This window comes from Pyrgilauda ruficollis, unplaced genomic scaffold (assembly GCF_017590135.1).
Source record: "Pyrgilauda ruficollis isolate IOZ18807 unplaced genomic scaffold, ASM1759013v1 scaffold203, whole genome shotgun sequence".
Classification (NCBI taxonomy): domain Eukaryota; kingdom Metazoa; phylum Chordata; class Aves; order Passeriformes; family Passeridae; genus Pyrgilauda; species Pyrgilauda ruficollis.
The window spans coordinates 180,481-193,149 of record NW_024519541.1 but is presented as its reverse complement, the minus strand read 5'-3'; the positions used below and the strand labels follow the sequence as shown (position 1 = coordinate 193,149).

Sequence of the window (12,669 nt, the reverse complement as noted above, 5' to 3'; positions counted from 1 at the left end):
TAGGTGTAGGGTAACATGTTGCTGGGTGTCCTTTGAGCAGAATAACTTTGGAATTTTGTTATAATTCTGTAATCCTACAGCATGTGTTCTTGTTCTGGTTTCAGTGCTTTTGCCAGGTAACCTGTGATCTGTCTGACAGCAGCTCAGGGTCAGGGTGATGCTGACTTCCCAGTGGCAGTCTGGAGGTGATGGTGCAGATCAGAGGGGTGGGATATTGGGAAGAAATTGCTCCCTGTGAGGGTGGGCAGGCCCTGGCACAGGGTGCCCAGAGCAGCTGTGGCTGCCCCTGGATCCCTGGCAGTGCCCAAGGCCAGGTTGGACACTGGGGCTTGGAGCAGCCTGGGACAGTGGGAGGTGTCCCTGCCCAGGACTAGATGGGAATGAGATGGTCTTTAAGGTCCCTTCCAGCCCAAACCACCCTGTGATTCCAGGATTAGCTGATGCCAATGCTGAGGGCAGTGCCTGGTGCTCTCTGTAGCTGTGCTGCCATAACTGAGCCGTGCTTTCCTTGCAGCAGCGGGCAGGGACAGCTCTGAGATACCGAACACCAAAAGCTGTGCAGGTTATTTTCACAGGCCCTGGATCCTTTGGGGTAGCTGTTGCTTCCAGAAGGGAAGCACCAGGAAAAGGAAAAGATCCTTTTACAAACACACTACACAGATGATAATGAATGTCAGCAGAAAACAAAGAATGGTTGTTTTGGGGAGCATTTTGCTTCAGCGCGAAGGCTGAAAAAGGAAGGCTGGTGGATAATGACAAGCTCATTTTCCCAGGCATTCCCCTGATCCCTGTGGCTGGGATTTAGTGGCTCACCCTCATCACTGCAGAGAGCAGCTCTGCTCACTGCAGGTTTGGGACCACCGAGATTCTCAGCAGAGATTTTTTCAGCTTTCTGCCATTATCCCCAAATAATGGGATGTCTTTTTTCCTGAAGGACTGCTGCAGCTGTCGTTCATACTCCGCTAATCGAGACATAAATAGCAAATATTTTATTTCCTAGTACAGACAGTGACAGTTTAATTGAATGCACAGCTCCATCTTCCCTGCCATGGAGATGGAGTTATTGTCATTAGGGCTTGACACTGAGCACAGTGACGTGTGGGAGCATTTAATACTGGCTTGAAGTGCAGATACTCTTACTGATGTGGTATTGTAGAGTGCCTAGCATTGAATCTTTACTTCCTGCACTATCAGCCCAAATTTTGGACTATGTGAATCAAAAATTTAGCACATTCTAGGATGAAACATTTAATATCTGGTTGTTGTGCCACTGTATTGTCTTAGTTGTGATTATAGTATATGTTATGTATTTGACAAAAACAAAATATATGAATGATGTAAATAAATAAATAGGAACATATGTTCAGTGTGAATGAAGATAATATTTTGTATAAATTTAGATACATATCCAGTAAGAGTATGTTCTTAATGTACATAAATAGATTCATTCATATAAATTATAGAAATATGTATTATATATCTTATATTTTAAATATATTCACATTATCAACCCAAATTAGACTTTTTCCTTCTTCTGAGCTTTGAATATAATTTACTCCATCTAAAGAAGATTGCTGTTTTTCAGCATCAGATCAAGAGTTATTTATCAACAAGCATTAATGTTGTTGTTATTTGGAGTATTAATATGAAGCTTGACTTGCTAATTTTTACAGTTTACCAGGGGATTTCTGTCCAAGTGCACACATTTCACTTTCTGTTCTGATCTGCTGTGATCGCAGCAGTGTGGTCCCTGAGCCTGCATAGCAGGGGCTGGAAAACTACAACCAGCACATATTTGATCATAGATGATACTGCTGAAAGAGGGCAAAGGATTGTTGTTAAGTCATCACACTTAAAAAACCTTAAATCTCTGTCTGTAAACAGTTTTCCCTAATTTTCTGAATGGAGAGCAGTTCCACTGCCACAAGAGGAGCTGCTCCAGTTTGCCATGCAAGTATTTGTCACACTTGCTTCTTGCTGTACCGGGGTCCTGGTGCTCTGTTTTAAAAGCTGCCTGTCTGTTCTCCACTCTGTCTGTAAGGATGTCCAGCTTTGTAGAGCCTCCTGATATCGTTAAGAAGCTGTCCTGGGTGGAAAATTACTGGCCTGACGATGCTCTGCTGGCTAAACCCAAAGTGACCAAGTACTGCCTGATCTGCGTGAAAGACAGCTACACTGACTTCCACATAGACTCTGGGGGGGCTTCTGCCTGGTACCACGTGCTGAAGGTGAGGGAGCCTGGCTCTCAGCTGTAGCTAGTAACAAACTCGATTTTATCCACGAAGGCCATAGGAGAGTTCTCTCCAAAATTCAGCTCTCATTTTTTTTCGTTGTTGTCCTGTTGTATGTGAGCCTTAACTGCTCTGAGTGCCCTCCCAGAGGTGCCCGGGTCTCCTGAGTGAGAAAACACTTGGAGCATGGAAGTCCTCTGGGTATTTTCTCTCTATTAGGATTTTTATATTTGTTTAGTGCCTTCTGCACATACATCACCCTAGGCCTTAAAGATACCATGTCCTACTTTTGCAGCATGATGGAACCTGGCACTGTAAACCTTTTGTACCATCACTCCCACAAATCTGAGCAGGTGTGGTCAGGTGTGATTTAATTATTTCAGCCCTTCTGTAAAAAGCTGACTAAGTAATTTGATTTAAATACCGCCGAAATACACATACATGTATATTTAGATAACTATTTGTGTGTGTGTGTGTGTCTTTGTGTGTGTGTGTGCCAGTGCAGTGTTGTTTGATTTGGCTGCTCATTGCTAATTTTATATTTCTAATTCAGGGAGAAAAGATCTTTTATCTCATCAAACCAGCCTCTGCAAATATTTCTCTGTATGAACGCTGGCAGTCAGCAGCAAATCACAGTGAGATGTTTTTTGCAGACCAAGTAGACAAATGTTACAAATGCACCATTAAACAAGGCCAGACACTCTTCATCCCATCAGGTGAGTGAGGGGGGAGAGGAGGGCTTTCCTCACCCTTTAGAGTAGCACATCCAAAATGTCAGAGGGGTGGGATTTGACAACTCTCTCTGACAAAGTATGGAGCCTAATTCTCAGTAGAGGTTTTATTTCATGTGCTTACAAACAAAACAAATCAGAACTTTTACTGCTTTCTGTTAATATTTTAGCAGCCTTTTAAAAGTTAAACTTGTAGGAAGAGTGTTCCACTCGTGGTCTAGCTGGGTTGTAGTAACTCATGAGTTCTCTGTCTGCATCCACCATGTCATTGGTGCTTTCTGACATTTAACAGACAATTTACATGAAGTGAATTTGACCATGCATTCTGACCATGACACCCCCAAATCCTTGTCACCCCTTAATCCCCTGTGACACTAAGGAGCTACAGGTCACTGTGTGTGAGTAGATTCTTGCACCAAATGTTTATGCACTTGCATTTTACCTTGGCTGCAAGAAGTGGAAAGTGTTTCTCTTATGACCATCTGTGGAGCAGATGGTGGAACAAATACAGAGCAGTTTACAGAGATTCACAAACTCGAGTAGATTTTTGCATGAAAATACATGTTTAGAAAACACCTGATACTGACGCTGTGATAAAGCACGTCAAGGGCTGTTTCAGGTCTTTGAGGAGACAGGAAAGCAGCTGCCGTTATGTAGCAAAGCAAAGATGGGACCAGGGGCAGCTTTGTTCAAAGAGTGTGTGGTTCTGGGGCTGGGCTCTGTGGGTACCTGTGGAGCAAGGTGCTCAATGAAGTGTAGACATCATTTGGGATTGAAGTCTGTGCTAATAGCCTTCGAGTTCTTGTCTTGAGGACTCTTCTCTCTCTTTTAGGCTGGATTTATGCAACTCTAACACCAGTAGACTGCCTGGCCTTTGCAGGACATTTTCTACACAGTCTAAGTGTGGAAATGCAGATGAGGTAATCTGACTTTAAAATCTAATGTTATGTAGAGCTCATTTTTAAATAAATCAGTACTAGTGAATCACTGACAGTAATGCTGGTGTAGCTCTTGGGCAGTTTTGCCTGGTGCACCCACCTTTGTCCCCCCGACCGTATTCCCTCGTGCTGACTTACCCTGAGCTGTCCTTACCCCTGTTGACAAGGCACAGGAGGATGCCTGAGGAGCCTGGATTGATGTGGCCACATCCTGGAGGCAGAACAGTTACACACTGCCTGCAGCTTTACCCTGGCACCTGCCACTCGCTGCTGGGTCAGCCCCCACCTGCTCAGCTGGGCGCTTTGCCCAGTGTAAGACAATGCACTGAGTTCTTTACTGATTCTGGGCAAATAGTGCAATAAAACCATCATACATCTGTATCTCAGTATCTTACCAGTGCTGTCATGTTTTGCTTTTGGCCTGAGGCTAGCCTATGTGGCAGCAGGACAAAGAGGTGGCCCACTGCAAAGTGACCCTGGCACTTCTGTGACACACTCGTGCTCTGCCACGCTCAGTTTCCTGTGGCTTTGTCTTGCAGGGCATATGAAGTAGAAAGGAGGTTGAAAATCGTCAGTCTGACCCAGTTTCCCAACTTTGAAACGGCATGTTGGTATATGGGGAAGCATCTGCTAGAGAAGTTCAAAGGTAAAGCTGCATTTCCTTGCCCACCCTGATGGCTCAGCTTTGGGATCTGAGGCCAGTTGCCCTGAATTTCAGTAGCAATAACTGACAGGAGCACAGGGCAGGAAGGCTCAGCTGGACTTGGAACACAATAAAAGCACTGCTTATTACCATCAGGTTATAGTAGGGATTCATTTGTGGGGATCAACTCTCAAAGAGTTAACTTCAGCTTTCCCAGTTACAATTTTCAAATTAAATGCTTTCTGTAAACAAGTGTAGCTGTCAGTGGTTGAATGATACTGGTCTTTTTCTTTGCTTAGGTTTGCATAAAGCTGGACAACAACCACCTGCTCATCTCCTTCAGGGAGCAAAGATCCTCAATGGTGCTTTCAGGTCATGGACTAAAAAACAGGTAGGAGAGGCAGCCTGGATAAATATTATGTGTTTGTCTGTTGCTAGAGCAGAGAGGAAATCGTGGAGCAAATAACATCTCCATTGCAAAGCATCCAGTTCTAAGATGCCAAAGAGAAGGAGTTGGGAGAATGGGGGGTGAGCAAAGTGATGTTGCATTTGTGAAAATGAAATAATATCTGAAAAAAGATGATTGATTTGTTGTTCTCTGAGGACAACTTGTTACAATAACATCCAGAATAGAAAAAGATCCTTTTTTTCTTATTTGAATGTCTAATGAAGTCAAGATTGATTTAAATACATAGAAAAAAATACAGACAAGTGACTTCTAGAGGTTGTTTTTTTTTAATTTTTGAAGAAAACTTGCACAGAAACAACAATTTGGCTTTGTTGTGCTTTAGGCTTTAGCAGAGCATGAAGATGAACTGCCAGAAAACTTCAAACCAGCACAACTTATCAAGGACCTTGCCAAAGAAATAAGATTAAGTGAGGTTTGTGCTGTTTTTATAATATTTACTGTATTGGGCATCCAGGCTATAAAATGCATGGAGGTATCACCCATTGAGTGTGGTACCCATTGAGTGTGGTACCCAAATCCTGCTGGGTGGAGATGTGTGACAGCAAAAGGTGACCACAGCTGGCTCAGCCCCTTCAGGAAGACTTTGTGCTACATTCCACCCTGTTCCTAACCACATCGGAGACCTTAAAACTGAAACCTCTCATGTCCTTTGATCCTCTTTGATGTAGTATTTTAAGCTTTTTGATTGTCAGAACAGCAAGCTAAGCAGAAAATAATTTCTTTTTAATTAGTCTGTGTTAATTTTAATTGGGCAGCTATTTTACTGCTAATTTTTCCTGAGGGCATAAAATGTGATTCTGCTATATTTATCACATCAGAATTGAATGGAAAGGGTTTTTGCTCAAGCCAATCAGCATTTTAAGCAGAAGGCTGTTGATTTTATCCATCCTGTGTGGTCAGGCCACAGGAGGGTACAACCCAGAGAGGGTTACATTCCCTGCCAAGCCTCTGGAGTTACTGCACACCAGGCTTGAGGAATGTGGAGGTGGGAGCTGGGGGTGAGCAGAGCATTATTGTGGCCATGATGGGATCTTCATTCTTCGGTCAGACTGACCTGTGCTGCAGATCCTCTCCACCGCATCTTTGGGCATCTTTGGGGTTGTTTCCCCATCTAACGGAGGGTGCATGTGAATGTCAAAAGCAGGACAGGTGTGTCTGAGCACCTTGTGCTTTGTGCCAAACCACAGAATGCTTCAAAGGCCAGCAAAGCAGACACGAGTGCCAACCCCGCGGCCGAGGAGATCTGTCCTGTGCAGAAGGAGGAGGCTCCGTCGCCCGTCCAAGTCACCCCTCCGCCCCCACCTCTAGAAAAGCTTCCTAAAAAAAAGACTCCCAAAACTGTGAAAACCCCCAAACAGCTCAAGCCATCCAAACCCCCGAAGGCTCCCAAATCCCCCAAACCTCCCAAAACACCGAAAGTGAAGGGAGAAGGCAAAAAGAAAGGAAAGAAGGCAAAGGAGAGCCCTCCACCAGCCATCCCCAACCTCGACCTGCTGGAGGCACACACAAAGGAGGCTCTGACCAAGATTGAGACGCCAAAGAAGGGGAAGGTGAGTCATGTTTTAACCTCTGCCTCTTCTCCCACCCTCAGAGAGACAAAATCACTCCGTAAATCTCGTGCAGAAGTAATATGTGCACACGTTGTGAAAGCCTGGCTCTGCAGAAGCAAAGGAAAGGTTTGTAACTGCTGGCTCGTTGCCCTTCTCTTCCCCAGCTGCTGGGTTTGGTTTGGCTCTTTGCTGGTTATTCATTGATGTGAAGCCTCCCAGAAACCCACTGGTATCAAAAGGTGTCTGTAATGAAAGAACTTATTTCTATAGCATCTCATTTGCTTGAAATGTTACTCTAGAATGGGTGACTGGAAACAGAACAATAGTTTTCTTCCACTTTTACCCATGTAGGACAAGTTTCTTTTTGACATCTTTTAATTCTGATGCCCTGCAATTCAGCATGAATTTTGCTACTGATTTCAGTAGGGGCCAGGATCCATCAAGGCTCTGACAGAGGAATTGTTGTATACTGTTTGTGAAGAAATATCCATGTTTATGAAGAAAAATCTTTCCTAAAATGTTTCTGAAGTTCTAAGAGTTTGTGTGCAGTTTGTGAAACCTGTCATGAGGTGACAGACAGGAAGAGGAGAGTATTGGTGTATGAAGGAGAAGTGCAGCTGCTATTCTGCACACTCTGAAGGAGCAATATTTGATTGAACCTCAATGTTTGATTGAACATTTTGGGATTCAAAAAGAATAAATGGGAGTTTTCAAGAATATGTCATGTTACTTCCCACATAAAGCCTGTGTTTCTGATATGCCAGCACTCCTCATTCAGAGGACTTTTTCCTGACTTTTTTCCCAGGCTGCAAAGAATGTTTTAAGTGTTCCCAATAAGGAATCTGTGAGCAAACAGAATGAGGTGGAGAAATTTGAAGTTCGAGAGCAAAATAAAAGCAAAACAGAAGCCAAATGGAAATACAAGGTAATGTCTCCTGTTAAATTCTGCCACATGATGATAAGCCAAGGGTTGTGGCTCTGTCTAAGCGGAGAGAACAAGCTGCCAATTTTCAGTTCCCAAAGAAAAGAAGATCAAGCAGGAAATAATCAAATAGTCCCTGATAAAGGAAGAGAGAGTGGATGGATTCTTCAAAAGCATGTGCTGAATTGACCATTTGTCCATCGTGACACCAGACTGTTAAGAGTGAGATGGTTCAGTGTGATTCTTGCTCTGACACAATCCTACTAGTTTAAGTCTGAAATCAATAACTAATGAGAAATCAATAACTAACTAATAGCTAATAATCAATAACTAATTTTAATGGCATAAGATTAGAGTTAATGAAATCTGAATTATGGCATATGGATTAAAAGCTTGCCTTTCTTGAAGGCTAATGCAGTGTGAGTGAAATTTACCCACAGAATAGAACATTTTGTCTGCAGGGAAAATTTGATAGGGTTTTTAATAAGAGAAAATTTAACAGGCTTAGATTCTGAGGGTACCTGGGAAGCTGAAACATAAAGGACTCGTTTAACTGATTTATTTATTTCGGTTTGGTCTTTTGCCTTTCAGAACAGTAAACCTGACTCACTCCTAAAAATGGAAGAGGAGCACAAATCGGAAAAGACGCCTTTATCAGGAAATAAAGACAACAAATTCACATTCTCTTTCTCTAATAAGAAGTTGCTTGGGTAAGTAAAAATATGACAACACACATCAACTGAAAAAGGAAATTGAAAGGTCATTATTTATACTTTTTATACAAGATGATGAAAACCTGCCTTTCTGGTCAATGTAGAAAATACTCTATCATTAAAACTTCTTCTAGTGCTCTAGTCAGAGTCCTATTTTGAGATATAAATTGTACATTCAGAAATGTGTTTGTACAATTATTCTAGTTGATTTGGCACCCCTGAAGGAGTTCAGTTTGACTGAGATTTCTGCCCAGAGATACTCATTGTCTGTCAAGTCACAAGCTGTTTTCTACTCAGAGTGTTGTTACTGATTTGTAAATATTTTTTTTTCAGTTCAAAGGGAGTCAAAACTCATCTGAATACCAGTGTGTTTGGGTCACTGCAGAATTTTAAAGAGGACAAAGCCAAACCTGTACGGGATGAATATGAATATGTGTCAGATGATGGTGAACTAAAAATTGATGAGTTTCCAATCAGAAGAAAGAAAAACACTGCAAAAAGAGAACTGCCCTGTAAGGATATTTCCTAGTTTATCTTTATCTGCTCAACAAAGTCTTAGGTGCTGATTGTCCAATGCAATCAATATAATCTTTTAAAACTATGTGATTTTGAATCAAGAAAGCCATGTCTTACCTATCAGTCAAATGTGAGTGGAATAGGAGGGCTGGTTTATGAAGGGGAAAAAATATGACTTTTTGTTTCTTTTTATTTATTCAGTTTTATCAGATAAAAAGGAAGCCCTGCATCATACTCCTGTTAAGAAGGCAAAGGTGGAGTCAGTACCATACAAGGTATGAGGTTATTGTACCTTCACAAGGAGACACTCCTAGAACACGAGGTTCTTAAGGTCCTTTCCAACTCAAACCATTCTGTGATTCTCTTCCTGTGATGTAGCAACTCAAGTGTTTGTTTTGTGCCACTTGTGCCACAACTCAATGCTGGAAATCAAATTACATTAAAATTAAATGTTTTGCCCTACTGTGGTTAATACAAATTCATATTATAATACAAGAATAAGTCAGAAAAAGCAAAATAGTTTGTTAAGACAGAGCCAAAGATGACCAAAGTGCTTGGCCTTCAGTACTATGGAGTTCTTTTCACCCTGATTTGTGTCTGGGACATCAGGAGGAAGTACAGACCTCTGTCTGAGTCGGTGCCAGAGGTCTGGGGTTGGAAGTGTCTCCCTGTGCAGGAGCCCAAGGAGGGAGTCCCTGGAGAGACAAGGCCGGCACCCACAGCAATAAGGACTGGTGCTGTAGCAGCCTGAAAGCAGGGCAGGAAGGGGGAAGAACTTGTTTTCTTGGGCACCAGACTACAGTGCCTAGAAATCTCAGCCCCAGAGAGAGGGCCAGATGCAGGCCAGATTCCCGCCCTGGTAAAGGGAATTGATTCCCTGAACAGGATCAGATCCCAAAGCTTTTTTATTTTTTTTGTTTTGGTTTGGTTTGGTTTGGTTTGGTTTTTGTTTAAATAAAGCAAATTCCAAAGGCTAGGCCTGTGTCTTTGCAGGAGCAGCAGGGTGCAGAAATCACTGTGCTGTTCTTGGGGACCAGCTCATTGAGTTTTCACCTTTTTTAGCCCTTTCCTTGTTTTTGCAGAGCGAGGACTCATCAGATGAAGATTTGCTTCACATTGACACAGAGGCAAAGCCTGGACGCAATTCCAAAGTAAAGAAAGAGAGTGGAAGTTCAGCAGGAATTCTTGATCTTTTGCAGGCAAGCAAGGAAGTTGGGGGTTTAGAGTATAACACCAACAGGTACGCACCAGGGGATGCTTTTCCCTCTTGCCTGTGAACAAAATTGCCCTTTTGTGATTGTGTGTGAGTAAGAATGAATTTTGCAGCTTGGTAACTGCTTTTTCTCCAGTAAGCAAACTTTTTCTTTATCCTGTGATCTGGAGGGAGAGGGAGGAACGATTTTGGTGGTATAATTTGAACAAATAGAGGGTTATCACATCTGTAGATGCTGAAGGTCAGTTTTAGCAATAATGCTGTAATAGATTAATAATTCAAAACAAGGAGAGAGTTCAGTGACTGCAGCTTGAGGGTGAAAATTAAGGTTTTTAATGTAGTGAGATTGTAATAAAATTATCTAAGTGGCCAGCATTTCTCCCATAAGGAACTCCAAGGTGCCACAAATGCCGGGTGTTTAAAAAAAGGATATAGGAAACTGTCTGCCCTCCCTCCCTCCCTCCCTTCCATCCATGGTTGTCATTCTTCTTCCCACCAAAAAATAAGGCTTGGGGAAAAAAAGCACACTCTTTCATGGGCACTTCTGTACCTGAAATGGAAATGTCTGCCTGGGCTTAGTGGTGTTTTCTGTGGAACGTGGAAAGTGACACTGGATGTTTTGGGCTATGGCCAGTAAGGTACAGCACCAGATCCTTCAGTGATCCAAACAGTGAGAGGTGGAAAGAAATAATCACATTGACACTTGTCTGCTTGACACCATCCCTGTGAATTCCTTTTCCTTTCTGCATTATGGTTCATAATATGAGTGTTTATGTTGATTTTACACTTTCATTTTAGCAGAGGATTAGACACATGAAAAAGTAGTTAGGTGTGTCTGATACTGTCATAAAGTTGCCGGGCTAATAAAACTTCCATGCTGGAAGTTTGCTATAAAAAAAGAAAAATTATCAACTATTATAAGAACTCAAAGCAATCTTCCTTGGCCCTGTGTACACTGCTGGCCATTCTGTGGATAACACAGCTCACTGCATGCTTTGAAATGGTCCTTGACAATTGTCTGCCTCGCTCAGGGTGTGTTTTGCTGTCTGCAAGGGGTTAAACCAGAACAGAGGTTAAACTCAGGCCTTTGCTCTCCCCCCTCAGCCTGGGCGCTGTACCCAGGGTGTTTGAAGGCTCTGTGGTTTGTGGAATCAAAGTCCCACCCCGGACTCGGCTGAGTTACTGCTCTGTGTGGGGTGTTCAGTAGGAGCGTGCATATCAGTGCTGGCTCTGGAATAAACACTGGGTTTTGGCAGTGTGTGCTGCACCTTGATTGGAAAAAGCCCCTGGTGAATGTAATTGCTGTGTTTCATTTCATAATTACCCTTGGCTTTTCAAATGGCCATAACGTGGTCTTTTTGAAAATGAAGCGGAAGAAACGTGGTACGCAAACACGCCGTGTCCCAGCATGAGGCCAGTGTGGTCACGTCTGACTCTCAGGAATAATTCCCACCTTTCTCTGCTTGCAGGGCAGGTGAAGGCTAGCGAATGTATGTATTTATAGATCTGTATGTGTGTGTTGTGGGTGCTGTGGAGCAGCCCTATGGCACTGTGGGATGTCCTCCCACACAAGCAGTCAGTGCCTGCATCCCTGTCAGAACAGTGCTGGATTCCCAGGCACGGGGAAGCAGGTCAGGACTTTTTGTGACAGTGGCCTTATCTGAACCATGGCAAGCTTTATTCTGTAAAACACTGAGCTGTCACTAGCAGCTGGCCACCCCAGAAGCCCTGATGGCATTATCTGGAGTGCTCTAGAGAGCTGCAGCTCAACTGTGTGTGTCAGCAAGACAGGGAGAGGGAAGGACAGAGCTCCTGCAGAAAGGCTGCTGTGAATGTGGGAACCCACTGAAAGAACTGAAAGGGAGTATGCAAAAAGCTTGGAGGGCTGGTCATCACCTGATCTTGAAAGGAGCAAAATTACTCATGTCCACGTCTGACTCAAAAATGGAAGAAAACACTTGGTTTGTGCTTGAAATTGTTTGAGTTCTTTCATTTTGTACAACTGTGACTTCTCCAGAGCCACCTCTCAATCAGTAATACTCTTCTGAAGTATTATCAATTCAGTTTCTAAATATGAGGATACAGGTAGGAGACTCTGATTGCTGATGGAAGGAAGGACATGATCTGCCTAGAGAGGGTGAGAGAGATGGCAGTGGTAGAGTTGGTGATGAAGAGCAAGGCACAGGCTCCCTACACAATATCCTGCATGATGGAGGGTGCTGGGATCATTCCTGTGCCCTGCCCACTGAGGAAGTAAAACCTGAGTCCAGCAGTGCTTGCTGCTGTCCCCAGCACAGCTGTCTGCCTGCTCCACCTGCTCTGGGACATGCCAGGGACAGAATGGCAAACCTGGGTACCACGGTCTCCCTGGGCCTCCTTTTCTCAGCCTGAGCCCCTTTCCCATCTCCCCCAGCCACTGCTGGTGCTCCAGCCCCTTCCCCAGGTCTGCTCCCTTCTCTGGACATGCTCCAACCCCTCAATGTCCTTCTTGTCATGAGGAACCCAAAGCTGACCCCAGGACTCCAGGTGGGGCTGCAGCAGTGCCAGCACAGGGGACGGGCACTGCACTGGATCTGCTGCCACACCAGGGCTGCCACAAGCAGGATGAAGGCACAAAGAGCTGCCAGTGTGTCTGCTAGAGTGTCCTGCTCTCTGTGCACCCACGAGAGCAGCTGTCAGCCCGAGGACAGGACAATAAGGCTGCTGGGCTGGAGGCAGTTCTGAGCTATCATCCAGTGCCACC

At 43.8% G+C, this 12,669-nt stretch overlaps 1 protein-coding gene across 2 annotated transcripts in view; it reads left to right on the top strand.

Moving 5' to 3' along the window:
* PHF2 (PHD finger protein 2) overlaps positions 1–12,669 on the top strand; it is a 51,240-nt gene that overhangs the window by 30,603 nt on the left and 7,968 nt on the right. For both annotated transcript variants that reach the window (XM_041467226.1, XM_041467225.1), the window contains exons 6-17: positions 2,042–2,228; positions 2,785–2,947; positions 3,795–3,882; positions 4,440–4,546; positions 4,843–4,934; positions 5,335–5,424; positions 6,200–6,562; positions 7,368–7,487; positions 8,076–8,194; positions 8,531–8,709; positions 8,915–8,988; positions 9,796–9,953. In XM_041467226.1, coding sequence (XP_041323160.1) covers positions 2,042–2,228; positions 2,785–2,947; positions 3,795–3,882; positions 4,440–4,546; positions 4,843–4,934; positions 5,335–5,424; positions 6,200–6,562; positions 7,368–7,487; positions 8,076–8,194; positions 8,531–8,709; positions 8,915–8,988; positions 9,796–9,953 — 1,740 coding nt within the window. The remainder of the gene's footprint in view (positions 1–2,041; positions 2,229–2,784; positions 2,948–3,794; positions 3,883–4,439; positions 4,547–4,842; positions 4,935–5,334; positions 5,425–6,199; positions 6,563–7,367; positions 7,488–8,075; positions 8,195–8,530; positions 8,710–8,914; positions 8,989–9,795; positions 9,954–12,669) is intronic.